This window comes from Centruroides sculpturatus, unplaced genomic scaffold, assembly GCF_000671375.1.
Source record: "Centruroides sculpturatus isolate CEXI.00-Female unplaced genomic scaffold, Cexi_2.0 scaffold311, whole genome shotgun sequence".
Lineage (NCBI taxonomy): Eukaryota > Metazoa > Arthropoda > Arachnida > Scorpiones > Buthidae > Centruroides > Centruroides sculpturatus.
In genome coordinates this window covers 465,092-485,668 of record NW_019384505.1, presented here as the reverse complement: position 1 = coordinate 485,668, position 20,577 = coordinate 465,092, and the positions used below count along the sequence as shown (strand labels likewise).

At 33.1% G+C, this 20,577-nt stretch overlaps 1 protein-coding gene across 1 annotated transcript in view; it reads right to left on the bottom strand.

Annotated features, from left to right (window-relative positions):
* Positions 1–20,366, bottom strand: part of LOC111622201 (E3 ubiquitin-protein ligase parkin-like) — a 53,551-nt gene extending 33,185 nt beyond the window's left edge. The window contains exons 1-5 of the mRNA XM_023364555.1: positions 19,954–20,366; positions 15,010–15,169; positions 7,282–7,397; positions 4,068–4,267; positions 2,892–3,028 (exon numbers count right to left, since the gene is read on the bottom strand). Coding sequence (XP_023220323.1) covers positions 2,892–3,028; positions 4,068–4,267; positions 7,282–7,397; positions 15,010–15,169; positions 19,954–20,229 — 889 coding nt within the window. The 5' untranslated portion in view covers positions 20,230–20,366. The remainder of the gene's footprint in view (positions 1–2,891; positions 3,029–4,067; positions 4,268–7,281; positions 7,398–15,009; positions 15,170–19,953) is intronic.
* Positions 20,367–20,577: the final 211 nt, after the last annotated feature.

Sequence of the window (20,577 nt, the reverse complement as noted above, 5' to 3'; positions counted from 1 at the left end):
TTTATATTATATTTATATTATATAATAAAACCACGATACAGAACTGTGGTACAGAATAGAAAAGTACAGAACTGCGGCTTCCATGCATTTTGCAAAACCTATATTTCGGCTCCCACTGAACTCTTGCTTGCCCACCCCTGGTGCAAACATTGTCACGTTAACCCTTCTAATCAAAAATGAAATCATGGACTCTATTTTTTTACATTTAAATGAACCCTCCTTACATTTTTGAATTCTTCACTACAATTAATGGAAAATGGCAGAATTTTATCAAAATTGTCCCATTAAATTTTGAGAATGAACACAATTCCGTAGCAAAGCCCATAGGAGATGTGTTAGCAACCAAGGAAATTGCAAAATAGTTGCACAATTCATGCAATATCGCTTTGTTATGCATGCTTGTGAAACGACCTTATATATCAAAAATGAAATCACGAACTCCCCATTTTTTTTTTTTTTTTATTACAGTTTTGGATTCCTCATTGCAATTGATGGAAAATGGCAAAGTTTTAATCAAAATTGAGCAAACAGGTTTTGAGAATGAACACAGTTCTGTAAGCAACATAGAAGAGGCTTTGCTAACACGCTGCCTCAAATATTAGTACAGAGTTTCATTACATCCATTATAAAAAAGAGAAGAAATCTTTATTCTGTGTAAATTTTTAAAATTTTTAATTTCAAATCTGGTAAAATCTTAAATTTGATACTTGTAATTTAATTCACAAACAAAAGTACAATAAAATCTCATTACAACAAACTTGGGAGAATCACTAAGAATGTTTGTTAAACTGAAAGTTTATTATAATGAAAAATGTATATAAAGTATAATCAAGTTAAGTAGCTAAAAATGTAGTCCACATATGAAACAAAGATGTTATATTTGTTACTTATATTGTTTTACTTGTCTCATGTAAACAAAATACAGTTTAATTTTGAAGTTATCAATTTAATTCATACTTCCAAATCATATGCTTCCTATCCTGTACCACACTGATCAGAAGCCCAGCAAAGTATTCCTTCTATGGATATCCTTTGGTGCCATTTTAACCTAGAGCAGTGATTCTCAAACTGGGGTCAATGGTTCTCTAGGGGACTGCAAAGAGGTCACTTCAGGCAAAGCATATGCACCCAACCCATTGAATGTACCATCTGATTACGTAGTATGATGCATGCCATCGACCAGAAGTATAAGGATGTCAAAATTTTAAATACAAACTCACCTGTTTTAATAATAACAAGTAATGAATGGTAACAGTTGCTTGCTTACATACTACGATGACACACATCATACTAAGTATCATTTGATGACTAACATTTTCTATTTTCTGAATAAATAATTGTTTGTCAAAACATGTTTCAATAACAGTAGCCTATATGTTAATTGCAGTTAATTTACAAACAAACATCATCACTAAACCTGATATATTATAAAGCTACACATCAACGAATGCTGAATATTATCAGGCTAAAAACAGCTATAATATTAATAATTTATAAGACAATTTGGCACTAGAGGAGATTGAACCAGAGGTCTGTGTAGCATAATTGGCAATGCATCTGTACAGTAAGATGGAGTTGCAAGTTTAAGTCCTGCTCTGGGCCAATTCTTTTCTTCCAGTAGTTCTAAATTATTTAATTAAAATTTTAATTAAAATTATAATTATTAAATTTATCAAGAGATGGCACCTAACACCTAACTCTGGTGCCAAATTGTCTTATAAATTATTACTATTATAGCCATTTCTAGCCCAATAATATTCAGCATTGGTTTGTGTGTAGCTTTATAGTTAATTTTAAGGGGTCCATGAGCAATCTAAAAAATTGTAAAGAGACGGTTGCACAATAAGTCCAAAAAAGTTTGAGAACCACTGACCTAGAACCTCAAGTGAAGAAGGTAAATAAAATTAAAAGAGGCATAAATAGCCATCCTTACACTTGTGTCCACGACAAATTGTGGCTGTTGTTTTGGTTAGTACATCTATAATTTGTTAGTTACTTCTGAGTTTATCCCTCTCCCTGAGTATAGTTATTTACCATTTGAAGCAATAGCAAAGAACAGGGAAAGAAGTTGTAATGAAATTGTTATAGTGAAATGAAAATTGTATAAATTTCATTATAAATATGCTTGCACAACTGAAAAATTTTTGTCATGAATTGCTGTGGAGGTTGGGATGAGAAAAATCTAAAAGTTTATTATTCTGGAAAGTTTATTATTAAAAGGTTCATTTATAAAGAGATTACACTGTAACAATAATCATATCTGTATATTTTTAAAATTAAAATTATTAGTCAGCTTCTGAGATTTTAAACTATATATTAATTTTATATATAGTCATTTACATATAATATATAGTATGCTACAATAAGTGTGCATACATACTAACATGCATATTATACATATATATAATATTTAAATTACAGTAGAGCATCGATTATCCAACTCAATTGGAAACTGGGGTTGGTAGGATAACTGAAAAAAATGGATAACCGAAAAATATGAAAAAATACATTATTAGTATAGTATATTAGTATATCTCATGTAATTAGTATATCGCTATTAACCTACTTCGCATTGAATTTTCATCGAAGTTAGACCTAACAAAAATTTTTTTAAAATAATAATCATCGCTATTGTATCGTTAAAAATTAGAAAATTAAGCATCGTTTAAATATTGGCTCCCTCTCATGGTTGAGCCAGTGTTGCCAGCTAAAACACGTAAAAATACTATTAAAGTAGCCAAGGCATAGCCAAATATTGTAGCGCCACATCACTAGCGGACATTTGATTTTGCCAACTAGAATGGTCGGTTAACCGATGTGACGGTTAATCGGGGGTCGGATAATCGATGCTCTACTGTAATTTTAAAATATCACATAATTTTAAATATTACCAGGACATGGCAAGGTATATCCTAATTTTTCATCATGAATAAATGTTCTTTCATCAAGTCGACTCAAACAATAAAGGTGAAAACAATCCAAACAAATTACATGTCCATCTTTACAAGGAAAAACCAATACAACAGAACTGAAAAGTTATAAAAATAGTAATATCAATATTTTTATCATCCTTTCTAAATTAATAAATTTTAAATTTATTAAAATCTTATATACAAACATCGTCACAATGCATATTGAAATCTTATTGATATGATTAATGATCATATGAATGCTGTTATACAAGCCAAAGGTAAAATAAGTAAATATTAATGTACTGTCTGAGGTATTATTTGTCAGAAATGACTACGTCTGAGCTTTTTTTGTCTCACATGCTTTTTTCAATTGCTCATAACTTTATTATGCATTATCAACATAAAAAATTTTTGTAATGCACTTCTTGTCTAGTCTTGTGTTCAATTATAATAGCTCTATGATGGCGTTTCCTTTTTCAAAATATTCAGTTATAATAAAAGTTTACTAATATAAAATACTTATAAGTGTACAAAATTTTTCTGTTTGATATTATTGAAGGATAAGCTAGATATTGATTAAAACAACATGCTGTCCAAGGTTTTTCTGTCGAGGTTATATAGTTTCTATACACGACAAATAATATTTAGTATTCTTTCCTATATGGCTTATGTTGTTTATTTTATCAACATTAGTTTATGTCAAAATGTTATTTGAAAACTTTGAATAAATGTAAAGAATCTGCAAAATGATTTAGTTTAGTTCATTCACATATCAAAATTAAAATTAGATTCTATAATCTGTGTATGCCCATGGTATATGTTGAATAACATATATCAAAACTATGTAGATAAACTTGTACAATGAAAATAAATTATAAATTATCATAATTATTTTATATTTTAAAAAGGATGAAAAAATTCCTTAAAATTAAACATTCATTAAAGCTTAATTAGATAAATGTTCAATTTATTGAAAACTTTTAAACAGTTGTAATTAATGTAGAATTTTAGTAGAGTTTACTTAAAAATAAAATTAGTCAAACAAAATAACTAAATGAAATAACATAAATTTTTGCTTTATAGATAAATTAATTAAACAGCTTTTAAAAATATTTATAGATATTTTATTTAATGTTAAAAAATATTTTAATATACCTTATTTCTGTACAGGAGAGACATGAAATATTTCGAAAATTATTTTTTACAAGATATAATACCACAGCTGTTTCTTCTTGAGTCGCTGAATGTGATGCACATTTAAAATAAAATTCAGCAATATTTCCTGGACAATTCTGTGATTGACAAACTCCAGGAATCTGATTAGGCAATAATACATCATCCCAACATGTTGGATCCTATAAGATTCAATTATATAACGTTAGTTACAAAAAATAAATATCAAAGAAACTAAATAAATTTTTATCATTTATTTTATTCCTTTAATTTAGAAATAATTAATTATATAATGAAATATGAAAAGTTTAATCTTTATATAAGGACCTTGAATAAGTTCTCGCTGTTTTTTTGTGAAAATTAACACTTTATTTTAAAAAAGTTATAATAAACACGTCACTGAAAGTATTGTCCATCGCTAGCCACTACTTTCCCCCATTGTTCTGGCAGCATTTGAATTCCACGTCGGAAAAACGACACGTCTTTTGAGGCTATCCAAGAATCAACCCATTTTTTGGCATCTTCATAAGAATGGAAGTGCTGCTCAGCCAGGCCATGTGCCATCAATCGGAACAAGTGATAATCCGAAGGGGCGATGTCTGGTGAATACGACGGGTGGGGTAGGACTTCCCATTTAAGCGTTTCCAAGTACGTTTTCACCGGTTGTGCAACATGTGGCCGAGCATTGTCATGTTGCAAAATCACTTTGTCGTGTCTCTGCTCATATAGCGGCCGTTTTTCCTTCAATGCTTGGCTCAAACGCATCAATTGTAGTCGATAGCGATCTCCCGTGATAGTTTCGTTTGGTTTGAGCAGCTCGTAATAAACTACACCTAGCTGATCCCACCAAATGCAGAGCAGAAGCTTCGAACCATGGATATTCGGCCTTGCTGACGATGTTGATGCATGACCGGGCTTACCCCACGATTTTCTACGCTTAGGGTTATCGTAGTGTATCCATTTTTCGTCACCCGTCACGATACGATGCAGAAAACCTTTCCTTTTCTGCCGTTGAAGCAGCTGTTCACATGTGAAAAGACGCCGTTCGACATCTCTCGGCTTCAACTCGTACGGCACCCAATGTCCTTGCTTTTGAATCATTCCTAATCCTTTTAAACGTTTCGAAACTGTTGTGTGATCAACTCCTAATGATTCTGCAAGTTCAGCTAGCGTCTGACATGAGTCTTCATGAAGTAATGCCTCTAATTCCTCGTCTTCAAACTTTTTTGGTGCACCAGATCGTTCTTTATCTTCAACATCAAAATCATTATTTTTGAAGCATCTAAACCAATCTCTGCATGTTCTTTCCGACAGAGCATGGTCGCCGTAAGTCTCAACAAGAATTCTGTGTGCTTCAGCTGCAGATTTTTTTTGAATAAAATAGTGCAATAAAATTCCCCGCAAATACTCTTTTTTTGGCACGAAACTAGACATGTTTAACACAATGAAAAAATAAGTTGTTTACACTTCAGTGAAATGACATATACTGAATTTCAAGGTCGCTTATTGTACTTCCTTACAGATGCATCACCATCTAAAAATAAACACACGTGGTTCTGGTAACGCCATCTGTTAAGGAACAGCGAGAACTTATTCAAGGTCCTTATATAATATAAAGTTTATACTACATGAACATTTTGAAAATGCATGAAATACAGCATCTTATATCAGCTAAAATAATACAATTGAAAATATGAATTATTTCATGTCTCAATTATTCATTTTATATGGGTCTCAACACCTGAAATAGATATACTTCTTATATAACTTTTTTAATTATAGAATGGTTAAGCTATTGAAACCTCCAGTGAGACAAAAACATTCAAATTAAATATATAATATATGTTAAAACAATGCTGAAATCAACTACAAAAGACTTGTATTGTTTTGTGTCTTGTTAAAAAATTTTCTGAAGGATCAAACAAGGAAAAAAATATTGATTACACAAGTAGAAAAATTATTCTCAAATTTCCACTTATTGTTATATCTAGTTCTATATAATATACGAAAGAACCACTTCAGTAAACCAGTAAAATTAACAGAAGAATAAAATCAAGATAGTGCTTCAATGAAGAAAAATAGAGTACTTGTTTCAGGGCACAGTAATAATTTTCATAGCCAGTGAAAAAAAGTAGAAATTGTTTGATTCACATAATTTTACCACTTCATATTTTCAGATGAGGGGTGGTGTTTTGCTTGAGCAAAGATACTTTTGTAAATATTCATCATTTTCCTGATAAATTGATGATTCATACATGTCATTAGGAATATTTTTGGACCATTAATAAAATATCTGAAATTACTGATTATAAAGTAAATAGCAATCAATACAAAGATATCAAGAGTTGGTCTATGAGTTTATTTGAGACTTGAAAATAATTTTTCAGAATGTGGCATTTTATTTTAGAATAGATTAAACATTTATTATATTCAGGATGGTCAAGAGGGAAGAAAAAACATGACTGTACCCTGGGACCTAGACCTGTAGAGACCAGAATCTGTATAATAAACTTTAATTATACATTGTAGAAAATTAATTTGTATTTCAAATGCATAAAAAAGAAATGTAATAAATATCACATCAGATGTCTTAGAAGGCTGTAGCCATGATCATGCTCTGAGCCCTAATTATATTTATAATTTTTGTTCTTTTATAGATGCAATGGCTAATCGTGAGACTGTTGAGAATGTAATTAAGTATTATTTTACTTTTTATATACTTATACATTATAACTTTAAATTTACTATGTAGATAAATACTGTTCTATCAAACTATAAATGTGGGCTATTTCTTGTTTCTATATTTGACTTTTTGTATTAATTATTTAGTATTTTGGTCTCATTGCATTTATTATTTCTGATAGATTCTATACAAACTAAATATTTACACATTTGTATGCAGAAAACTTTACTACTATACTGAACGTTTATAAGCTACACTGCTTACTATTTATAATTATGCACTTGATTTTGACTACACAGTTTTGCGAACAGATTACAAATATTAAGAATCACAATAAATCCACTATTCAACAGAAGTTTAAAAATACATAATTACACATTACAAAAGTTAGAAAGAAATATTTAATTAAATTCAATTCTGATTTATATAAAATTATGACTTAGCATAAATATATAGCAACAAAAAAAAAAATGCTTTAATCACTCTTTCATGTACTATAAAAATAAAAACAACCTTAGACACTATAAGAGTTCCTTGTTTGCATAGTTTGCATCTAACTCTGAGTTTTCCTGGACAGACATCTTTACATTCACCATTGCAATAAACAAAAAAATGAGCTTTCTCTGGTTCTGAAATGAAAACAAAAATTTATCTATATAAATATATTATTATAGCATTAAAAGAAACTCATAAAATGTATTAAATATGATTAAAATTTTTATATTTAAATATCATTTGTTAAAATAACTATTAACTGCTTAAAACATAAGTATTTTTTTTTTTACGTTTTAAAATTGCAAATTACATTAGCTTTCTACAAAAAAACCATATTTACTCATAAAACTATTTTTGTTTTAGAAATAGTATTCAAATTATTGAAAACTTATTAGTTTTTAAGATAAAAGTTCAGGTAAGTGTGGGGAGGAGACACCACTGTGAGGTTGACCTTTCAGTTAAAGGTTACAACACTTGCTTTGCCCACGATCTGTCAGGATGACGCGAGAAAGCCTTTTCCGTATGGGGGTAGTGGTTTGCTGGATGCAAAGAGACTCACACAGAGACCATATTTTCAAATTCAATGTGTTTAATTTAGTAAAGATATGCTTACAATAAGTTACACAATCTGGGGAGGTAGGTCCTGCACAGCAGAGAGAGAGTTGTCTCTAAGATTATGAGTTCAACGTGGAGAAAGTTTGTCTCTGTTGATCCAGTTGTAGGGGTCTAAAGAAGCTTCATCTCCGGCAATACTGTGCAATGGTCTGAAGAAGGTTTGTCTCTGGCACTGTCTTGGACGTTGGAGGGATGGAGAACTGTCCATCCTAGCTTTCGGGGTTTGGTATCCTTTGTTGCTTTGGGTCTCCTGGACTGACGCTCTCTTACATCACTTCGCAACCTCCTCGTGTCCTTGGGATTTTGGGCTTTTATAACCTTTTTCTTCCCGTAATCCCGAAATTTTACTTGGTCCAAATGCTGGCCCCCTGCGATTCTATTGGTCCCTGGTCTGTTGCCAGGGACACGATTTGGGCCGCTGGGTCGCCGAACATCCCCGTCTGGGCTGTTCCCCTCCAGAGTCAAGTTAAACCCTTTCCTGGATGACAAACCCGTAAATTTTATCTAATGTCTATTTTTCTGTCCCGGAGAAGACGCAGCTGTCCCAGCCACCATCCCCTCTACAGGAGTGTCAGCAGGTCCCACTTTGAACTCTTTGTAAGGTGACCGTCCAAAGTTACCCGGGCGGATGATCCCTCTCTCATTCTCATAATTAAAAGTAAAAAGAATTGGTGGCATTCTTTTTACTTTTAATTGGATGTTTGTGTTTTTAAAGGACTTTTTTTACCTTTTGGCAGCATGAAGCCTAAAAAGGAAGGCCTGTCGCCATTAATGTGTATGTGTAATCTAAAATGCAAAATAAATGATGACTCCTCTTGGACAGACTTGTCTTTGATTTATTTAATTAGAAATCTTCTCATTAAAGAACAGTGAATCAACCTGCAGTGGACACAATGCAGCATTGCAGATTTTGTGCCATTCTTTAAGTGTTTAAAATTTGGACACTGCAAAAGATTGCATGTTTGAATCTAAGGTGTGCAGTCAGTGTGGTGATAGTCATTCGTATAAAGATTGCAAAAAAAAGTCCAAGATACCAACCTGCATTAGCTGTGTCAGAGAGAAACAGAGTAATCACAGGCACAATGCTTTGGATAAGGAATGCCCCATTCAAATAAGAATGAAATCTGAAATTACCTCAAGGATTGATTATGGATTATAACAGGAGCTCAGATACCGGTTGTCAGGGCTCAAAAATCCACTTTGTGCAGATCAACTTACAAAGAGCAATTGCCGTCAATTCACTACTCTGTCAAGAACTGGAGAATTATGATATAGGTTTGGTTCAGGAGCCTTACAGTGTTAATGACAGAGTTGCTTGTTTCCAAGTAAGGGATAACATTATCCAACATGACAGTGGGCAGCCTTGGGTTTCAGATATAGTGGTGAACTCTCAGCTAACTGTGGTTCTGCATCCCAGTCTTTTCTCTAGCAATTTAATCTGCATTGAAAGTGTCCTTCCATGCTTCAGGGTTATTGTTTTTAATGTGTATTCATCAGGTGAGTCTAGATTATCTGACATACTTCAACAACTTTCAGAAGCTTTGGGGCACTTTAAGCATGCCCAGTTCCTAATTGTGGGAGATTTCAATGCACACTCTCCCACATGGGGTGGGAGCATAAGGACAAGCGTGGAGATGACATGGAAGCTTTCATGGCAGCTCATGATATGCTCATCATCAATGACCCAGACTCGCAACCTACTTTCAACAGTGCAAATGGGGTCTCTTGGGTAGATCTCACAATCTGTTCAGGGGGTTACACCCCTTTTTAAAGAATTGGCAAGTGGGCATAGTAGACAGTCTATCCAACCATGAATATTTGACATTTGAACTTCAATATACTGATTACTATTGGGAACAAGAATTAATCAATTCATGCCCTTTCAATACAAGGTCTGCTAATTGGTGTTGGTTTGAGGACCTTATACAGAAATGCCACCTTCCACCCATGCAGGAATGCTCACGGTTACAGGCCATGAAGTGCATCGAATACGTTATTAAGAATATCAATGCCGCATGCCATGAGACCATCCCCAGAAAGAAAAGTCAAGCAAGGGCCAATCCCTGGTGGAATGATAAATTGGCATCAATGCGAAGATCTAACAACTGGCTGCGGAGGAATTATCAGCACTGTAGAGGTGAACAAAGAGAGGAGCTTCACTGGATATACCTCAAGTATCAACAAGAATACAAACATGAAATAAAGAAAACAAAGTTAAAGTCTTGGCAGGCTTTTTGCTTCAAGGCAGGGGGAGACCCCTGGGGCTTCATATATAAACTGAATGTCAACAAGCTAAAGACACCAACTCTCATCAACAGCGAGGACAGTGGAACCATTGCTGATGACCTCCAAGTTACTGTAGACAGATTATTTGATGCTTTTTGCCCTCGTGATTCCAACAATGAAGATACTCTTGAACAGGCTCGTATTAGAACTCTCACTTATTATGGGAACCTCTCGGAGAATGACCCACTCTTTTCCCTTATGGAAGTTGAAGATATTATTGCCAGCATGCCGAGGAAGAAGGCTACTGGGTCAGATCAAATAAATGCAGACATCATTCAGGCGATCTGGAGGCTTCGACCGGACCTTCTTTTGACAATTTACAACATCTCTTTGCAGAAGAGCATTTTCCCGAAACCTTGGAAACGTGCTCAGTTCGTTATCATTCCAAAAAAGCACAGTGCACCACTCACAATCAACAATATGCGCAATATCTCTCTCTTATCGATGTTAGGTAAAGTTTTAGACAAACTGTTATTCAATAGACTTTACTGGTTCTGGGAGTCGCGGAGGCTTTTTCACGATTCCCAGTATGGTTTTCAGTGGCAAATAGGAACTATAGATGCCCTTATGGATCTCAAGGCACACATCAGAAACCTACTCACTGAAAATGTCTGTGTTCGGGCTTAGCCTAGATTTGAAAAATGCTTTCAATATGGCATGGTGGCCACTAATTTTGCAGAGGCTAAGTGAGAATGGATGCCCTAAAAACCTCTTCAATCTGGTTAAAGACTACCTTAGGGACAGAGAGGCTCTCCTTAGACTTGGGCAGCGGATTTTCTCGAAAAAACTACAGCGGGGGTATCCACAGGGTTCTGTCTGTGGTCCCCTGTTCTGGACTATTATTTTTGACAGCTTTCTTCGTCTTGACTTTGGTCATCAGTGCTGAATTTTTGCTTATGCTGATGACGCTTTTCTTGTCTTTCCTGCTAACTCTAGACAAATGATTGAAAATGCTGCCAGTGATATTTTGACAAGAGTTAATGAATGGAGCAACAACAATAAACTAATATTCAACGCAACTAAGACGAAGGGTATTGCGTTTTCTACCTCCAGGTCAGAAAGTCTCTACAAGTGTGTATCATGTGTTCGTCTCGGAAATACCGCCATCAAAATGGAACAACAAATTATTGGCGTGATCTTCAATCATAGACTTACTTGGAAGAGTCACATTGCCCACATCACAAATAGGACTAACCTCATTTTCAATAATCTTTTATGTGTGGCCAGGAACAGCTGGGGACTTGCGCACGAGGCTATGAATGCAATATATGATTGTGTGTTTGTGCCTATTATATGTTATGCATCTGCTGTGTGGGGTGAGGCGGCACTCCACTCTCACAATCACTGTAAACTCAGAACAGCTCAACGCTTTGTGCTTCTGCGCATGACCAGATCCTACATTACCGTTTTGAATGCTGTGCTTCCCGTTTTAGCAGGAAAGCTTCCTATTTTTCAGCAGATTCAATATAGCTCCAGCAGGTTTCTCCTCACACGAGGTAAATGTATTACTCACTCGATGCTTCTTGTTATGAGGTTAGTAGATCCTTTGCTGAATTGCCGCACCCTGCTTTTAGAAGAGGACTTGGATCTTGTGACTGTATATCTGTTATAGAGGTTTACATGGATGGGTCAAAGACCGAACAAGGCACCGCCAGCACTTTTGTAGTATATATCAGCAATGAAGAAACACACCATGAAATCTTTCTCTTGCACCCGGAGTGCTCAGTGTTCAGGCAGAGATGTTTGCCATTTTCAAAGCGATTGACTTTTGTAATGCAAACTTTTACAGCTGGACATTTCTGTCTTCACAGACAGCTATGCTACTGTTCAGGTGTTGACAAATAAAAACAGCCTTTACCCTATCGCTAGGGATATCTTCATTTTAGCTGATCAGTCCAGCAACAAGTACAACATCAATTGGATCAGAGGACCATGTAACGAACGTGCCGATGCATTGGCTCGGGCGGCAACTTTTCTAACAGGCATCAATTTATCGTATGTCTAGCTTCCAACTTCCAGAATTAAACAACTTTTATGGCATCATTGCATCACAGAGTGGCAAAAGGAATGGGATCGTTTACCACAACAACATACGAGGGCTGTTCAAAAAGTATCAGACGTTTGGTCGGCAAAAATACATTTATTGATTTTGAGGTACAAAACCCTAATCCCCTTCAAAGTAGTCTCCTTGGTAGTGTATACACTTCTCCCAGCATTCCTGCCATTGCTGAAAACACTGCTGAAACGCATCTTTTGGAATGGCCATCAGCCGGTTGTCACATTCTGCGCAATGTCTTCTCTCGACTAAAATCGGGTTCCTTTTAGCGGCATTTTCAGCTTGGGAAATAGCCAAAGGTCACACGGAGCCATGTGGGGAGCATGATGAATCACAGGAGTGTTGTGTTTGGCGACGAAAGCCTGAATCAGATGCGTAGAATGGGCGGATGCGTTATCACAATGCAGCTGCCAAGTTTTGATCGACCACAGATCCGGTCGTTTGCATCGCACAGCATCAGAAAGATGACGAAGGACCTCCTGGTAGTACTCCTTTGCGATGGTTTGGCCTTGTGGTGTGTACTCACGATAAACCACCCCACGAGAGTAAAAAAAACTGTCAACATGACCTTGATATTGCTGACAACCTGCCACGCTTTTTTTGGCCTCGAGGATCGTCCCGTAAGCCTGCTGAATCTTGTGAATGGTTTACGCTTGGGTATCGCCAAGGTTTTAGGCAAAATTTGATGTAATATCGCTGCTCATGTTGTTCAGTCATTTTCCAACTTAGTGGAATCCAACGAGAGCTCACTACATGTTCTCACTCATAGGCCGACTGCCAACGACTGACGCTTCCTGCAGGCGCGAAAAAATTCAGAGCTGTGCATGACTGTCCCCTCCACAACTCCACCGAAAGAGGCCTCCTGCACATCATTGGTTTACGCAGAAAAAATAAAAGTCCGATACTTTTTGAACAGACTTCGTATTTCCTGTCAATTTATTCCAAACATTGCAAGGCGCCTTACATGGAAATGGTTTCATCCACAACACTAGATCTTGCAGATGATAACCAAACATGGGTGATTTAATGTATACTTGAACCGTTTTCATCACAGTGACACGAATTACTGTCCAATCTGCAATGTGCAGAATGGAGTGAGACATTATCTTCTGTCATGCCCAATGTTGGAAGATATCAGGTGCATGTTTAAACTGCAAATGGAAGAGGACAACCATAACTGGCCATGCGAACTTGAATTACTAATATCCAGCAAAAATTACTTTGATCTTTTTAACATCATGACCAAACTTTACATCAATAGGACTCTAATACACTAAGTATGGTACATCTTCTTTTTTTTTTTTCCCCCTCTCTCTTTTCATTCTTTGTACATATGTGGTATTTTGCTTTGCTTTGTTTTTTTTAATAATAGTTTTTATGTCAGTTTATTTTTTACATTCAGCATGTGTCGACTGTGTAACTCATGTACATTCTTTCGACTGTGCCCAGCAGTGTCAGACGAATATAGAATAGTTTGTCTGTCTGTCTGTCTGTCCCTTGGTCACACCAGTCCTATTTATGTAATAAGTCACCGATATATTGACTTTAGCTCAACAGCCGTTCCTGTTCGGGAGGGGCGTGTTGTCTCAGCCTCACATAAGAATGCATAATAATAGCAATTAAATATGCAAAGTGACAAAGCAAATGAATGGGAAAAAACTGAATGAAAGGCATTTGTATCTTTGATGATTTCAAGAAAAATTATAATGGCATATGAATATATATTTGCAATACATAAAGGATTTTTTACATTTTATAAAGACATTCTTAGTGACTTCAGACAGCAGAAAAGATGTTTGATAAGTTTGTAATTATAAGTTAAAATCAATAGATAACCCATATCATCACATAACCAGCACTCACTTTCAAACACAGATAATTAATAGATTAGCTGCATAAAATTATGGTAATAAAATAAAAACTAAAAATTCACAAATTAATTGTTTATAAATAATGATACACTTCTATACACTTCTAGCACCGAGGGGATGAAGACCCAGGACTACACAGAGGTATTGCCCGGGTGTGAAATGAAGAGAAAAGTAATATTTAGAGAAGAGACAAAGGTGAAGTATAAAGAAAGATAGGAAAGGGGATAAAGGAGAAAGGCTCATGAGTGTCTGCATCATTTTGTTTATCAAAACCAGCAAAATGTAACAAAAGATTGAGTACGAAGTGCTACCACTTGTGGGTACAAATAAACAAGAATCAAACAGTGTATACAAATGTTGAACATCAATAAGGAAGTTATACAATAGAGAACACAAAACTTGAAGAACTTCCAAGTAACATAAAACACCCTCACCATCGCCTATGGGTACAGAAAACAACTATGTACTGTACTGCTATATACAATACAGACTTTTGCCAAGCTTCTGGACAGAAAATAAACATATGTTCACCAAAATCATGAGTACTGATTTGCCAGTATGGTTATTTGACTATAAATAATATCAGATAATTGAGTATATTTTAAATTTTGGGGAAATTAGATATATTCAGTTACAAATAAAAATAACCGAAGTTATACTTTCAATGGCAAATAATCTCAACATTCAAGATTTTAATTATTATGTTGGTGATTTAGTTTATTAATGTGAACTGTATAATTCAAATGCATGTATATTTTAAAAAATAATTTGCACAAATAAAATGAACTGAACTTAAAAAGTGATTAGAAATAATTAGTAACATATTAAAAAGTGTTAATAAATTCAATTGTTAAAATTTACAACTTATAATAAAATGTAAAAAAATATTTAAAATTAAGCAAGTTCATGATTTATTACTTTGTAATAAGCATCCCGCTCTTTTCTCTTCTTCAGATATTTGAAGTTTTACAACTGATTCACTAAGAAGACGACATGATTTCGTAGGCTTTGAAATTGGTAGAATCCTGCCTTTAACCTGAACAACATGAATTATACTGTGTTGACTAACATCACATTCCTGAAATAAAATAAAAATATGACATTCAATTAAATGCCATAATTTTGTACAAGTTCAAAATACAGTGTAATTGAAAAAAAAAACTGACAATAAATTTAGTTAAATTAGTTGAATTAAGTTAGTGAAATTTAAACTTTATTATTTTACAATGAATTTGAAATAATTACTTAAATGAATAAACCCCACAAATTAAATTTAATCATCATAAACAAAATTTAGTTTTAATTATCTTAATCAATATCACTTAACTAAGATTTATTATTAATTTTAAGTAAAACATTTATTTCGATTTTCTATTGGAAGACTTAGATATGTCATGTTTCTAACAAATACAAAGTTCAGTTTGATTCATCTCTACTATTATTTTACTAAAATCTATTATATACTATACTCTATAATGCCAAGCAAAATTAGTCATCTTAAGTAATGCAAAATTTAAGTAATGGTTGAATTTCACTATTCAAACTTTTTATTTATTTATATGATCTTGATAAATAAAAACTATTTTCAGACTTGAATTGGTAATGATGACTGCTTTGTTTGTTAATTACATCATTCTGTCAAGCATAATCTATTACTGTTTGCTAGTAATAAAATATGTTGAAATTTAATGGTAAAAATTACTGACCAGAGAAGGGCAATGGATGCAAATGTCATTGTCTCAACAAATTTAGTGTTTTGTTTGTCAGTCATTTTATACTTGGGATCTAGTAGGAGTTTTTCCCAGTTATTTAGATCCCATACACATTCAATTGTAACATCTAATTTAATATCAGATAAGGAAAGAGCTTTGCTGCTAGTTGAAGTGTCAGTTTTGGTTAGAGTTTAGACAGAGTAAAATGACATTTATACAGGCAATTTGACACAAATGGATGAGAACTCCTGATATTTAAACAGATTGGAAATCAGAAATCTTTCTGACATCTTCTCTACTGATTCTGAAGAATGCTAGAAGCTTAAGGTCATATTATTCATGGGAGAATAAGAGATATCCTCTGAAACCACAGTATGACCTAAAGATCATCACTGATTGCAAATTACATTGTATACATGATTACTATATATTTTAAAATTATTTTGTTGAACTTTTGATTTTTTTTTGCATATGATATCATAATCTTTCCTTATTATCAAACTTACTTTATTTGATATAAAAAATAAATATAGAAAATTACAAGAAGTAAACAGATTTCTGGTCTAAACATCATAAATTCAATACGATTACTTCCAAATATCTATCAATATACATTTTATTTCACTTATTCATTAACTAGCAGGTAGGCCCGGCGTTGCTCGGGCAAAAGTAACGATAACTAAGATTAAGATTATTACGTTACAGTCAACCTTACCCGTTTTCACAGATTGCAAGAATTGGGTTCTCCTGTTTCCGGACTAATTAGAGAATTTTTAGATGGGCCTAAAAATATGTTCGATTTTCCGCAAAAAACGAAAAAAATTGCATCTGCATCTTGCATGTCGCTTTCTCTTAACAATTCCATTTCCAGTTACGTAACACTTCCATTGTCATTTAACACTTCCATTGTTACTTAACACTTCCATTGTTCATGGAAGTGTTAAGCCTTAATCCTGTCCCTCTCCCCCATGGGGAGGAATTTCAAAAAATCCCTTCTTAGTGTGCATTCTCGTAATGTACCCTATCTGTGTGCCAAATTTCAACTTTCAACTCCTAACCATTTGGACTCTGCACTTATTATTATTATCAACCCATCTTGATTATATATATATTTATAGATAATTAATTGCTTTAATATCCTAACATATGTACACAGTGTAATTCATAAGTTCTGAGACTGATATTTTACTGCAATACTAATGGTATTATTTTTTCATTTCCATTAAAATTATGTTCTCAAAACTGTTGTCAAAGTGTACAAGTAAGAAGAATTATTACCAGTTATAACTATAATGGAGCTTATTTTAAATTAAAAAATTTTATTATTATTCTGGTAAATTTTTATCTTATGAACCTTGTCTCAAAACTTATGGACCACACCTATGTTCTAATAACAAAAATATATCTATTATATTATAATATTAAACTATTACTTAGAATACAATGAGCAGAGTAAGTTTTATTAGTGTTATAAATTATAATACTTAATGTGAAAACAAATTAGGCACTACACATTTTTCACCTGTGTTAAACAGTCATTATCAGGGTAAAGTTTCAATGTAGGTGAAAATGTTTGCTTTTGTAGATTTTTGTAGTTCCTGCTGAATATTGGTTTTATGTGTAGTGGTGCTTTAATTACATATACCCAGTTTGAAATATTGAAAAACTGATTAGTTATATGAAGACACTATCTCTACTAAGAAGACTTAATTTCTACTCTTTATGTTTCATTTTTATCTAACACACTGAACAACAAAACACAATCAAATCTTATTGATTTATACTTTTTACTCTAGACATATTAGTAATTATTTATTACATAACACAGTACTTGTCTACTTTCATTTTATTCAGCTAGTTCTAATTGTATTTAGTCTGTTTTCATCATTCTCTTCATGTTGTAACACTGATCCAGGTTGAAAAATTTTATTGTGTATGTGCAGTACAGTACTGTATAATACACTAAATGTTATTAACACAAATTTCCAGTTTTTATCAAAACATTCTCTTCATTCCATAACAAATTTCTTCATCTTATTCTGGTTTTATAATTTAATATTTAATTATTTTAGTATTAAATAAAGCATAATCAAAAAATAAAATAAAAACAAACTTATAAAACATACAAACATTGACAAAATTAAATAATCAAATTACACTTTCAGTACATATTTTTTTCTTTATACAATGCATGTAAAAATCTTAGAAACAAATTATAACATCATCTTCTGAGTCTGTGCCTTACTTGTCAAAGACATAATTTTACAACAAATGAATGAGACAATTCTTTTCATTAAAATCTTTACTAGTGATGTTTTCAATATATAGAAAATAAAGTAAAATGCAGATCTCACTTTACTTGTTATCCATTCACTGTAGAAACTGTCTAGATGAACTTGTGACTTTATATTCTATAGCCAATACTCTTAAATAACTTTGGAAATTTACCTTTAGAATACATTTAATACTGAAATAAATTTATTTCATGTAGTTAGCACCATGTATCATTTTTTTTTATAGAAATGTTAAATATGTTTTAGAAATCCTTTACAAGATTTCCTTCAACCTAATGAATATAAAATGTTTTAATTCCACACTGCTTTCTTTAGGAGTACAGAAAAATTCAAAATGCCTTATTACTTTTGAACTAAATATCTCATCTTCAGAGGCAGCACAAAAAAAAATTAGATTCGTACACATCCACAAAACTTCAATAGTTTGAAAACCACTAATGGTTAGGAACACTTAAGACTTTAAAGTTTAAATGCTAAAATGATATAGCATTCCAAAAATTTAAAAACATAATATGGCAATAACCAAAAAATGGAAAAATTCCATTATAAGTTTAGAGAATGGTCCTTGTATTCCTTCCATCTGTGCTTATTGTTTACATGTACTCTTATGTGGTAGATTTCATTTCCATGCACACATTAGAAAGATTTTTTGCATCCCTAATATTAACTATGCACGTGCATAGTCATTGTTTAAAAGTCCAGAGCCTCTCTGTCTCAGATAAGTTCTCTTTTTCCCTAATTTCCTCTAGTATAGGAGAGCTCTCCCATTCTACCACGGTTCCTCTCTTAGACTTTGCTAATACTGTAAATTTCCTGTTTTTCCTCACGTTTTTGTGTTCTCTTAGTCTAACTTTCTATGACTTTCAGGTTGCACTTATATGAAAGTTTTCATTTTTTCTTTATCCTTTATAGTGATTTCACAAACTCTAGCTGTTTCCCCTTGCTTCTGCTTCTCTTTATCATTCCTTAAACAGTCAAACAGAGTTAAGTTTCTCATAATGGCAATTTCTTTTTGTTGGCAAAACTCTCAACTGTATTTACAGAAACCTGCTTTCCAGTCTAGTATATAGTGAAAAATTGCCATCTACTTCTCTTTGGCAGTATCATCTTTCTGTAATCTCTGTTTGCTATATTTGTCAAAAACTTATTGAAATAGCTGCCAATATAATGATTAGATGCTATTTCCCAAATAAAGTGCAATTCTTTTTCCAGATATTCCCAAGTTCAGATCCAAAGTTCTTTTAATCAGATCCTTAAACATGAAAATCTTGTAATGAGCTGGATTCTTTGAGTGAAATGGAATGTAAGTGGAGTGGTAGATGTCTTTCTTATAGATTGTAGTGTGTATTAGTAGATTGTAGTATATCTTGTAGTGAAATTTATCACAAACTCTAGTGATTCACAAGTCTAAGAAGTGAATGCTATCTCCTGATTCCCAGTCTTTCCCTAAGCACAAACCTAGCTGGTTGTCAGAAATCTGCTTGATGAAATTCATGCCCTATGTGTTCTTCCTCCATATTTCTATATCATCATCAATGTACCAAGCATAAAACTTAAGAATTTGTCTATCTTATTCACTATTTCTTCTCCAACTTTACCAACTACTAATTCCTAATCAGATTTGCGCCGCCTCCGAAGACAAGCCGCGCTTAAATTTTTAATTTTTCCGTACTCCTAAAGAAAGCAATGCGGAATCATCTATTTAGGAATCCACAAGAGTTACGCAAGATGTCACTTTGTACTGTTGAAAATGTAAGGGATATATAAGCATAAAATACATACAGAATTACTTATTAAATGAAATAATACATTAATGTATTTCAAATTGACAATTCAATTGAACCAATTTCACTAACCTCTACTTTAATATTATCATCCAATTCTTTTCCAGCAAAAATCATTCTCAGCTCTTCGGGAGAAGTATTAAGCTTCGATCCTAGCAATTCTTTAACCTTAGCAACAGTCCATTCTGGCTTAAGATCTAAGACAACATTTGTATTATTATTGAATCTGATATTAATTTTCATCTTATTTAAATCTAATTCTTTATGATCGTCTCGAACTCCAAGATAAGATAATACTCGTAAAAGCAAATTGGCAAAAGATCGAATCACTTCATTCCACACTTCCATCTGTATTTGATTACGAGTGAATTATTTCTTGCATCGCATCGAAAATACAGAATGCTTCTTTTTACATGACACGGCCATCACGTATTGATAAACACACTAATTCGACCATTCAGACATTTTAAACACGTTCCTCCAATCAGCCGGCTGGAAAATTCTTGCGCCAAAATGCTCGTTGTTTAATTTAAATCAATAAAATAATATTAAAGTTATTTTAATTATAATTCGCAAATGTAAGTAAATAATTTGATTAAATTAATGATTATTTTCATAATTTGTATTTAATAGAAATTAAACATTCCAAGTTCTTGCCGATCGAGGGCGTAGCAATATATCATTTTCTGTCAGATG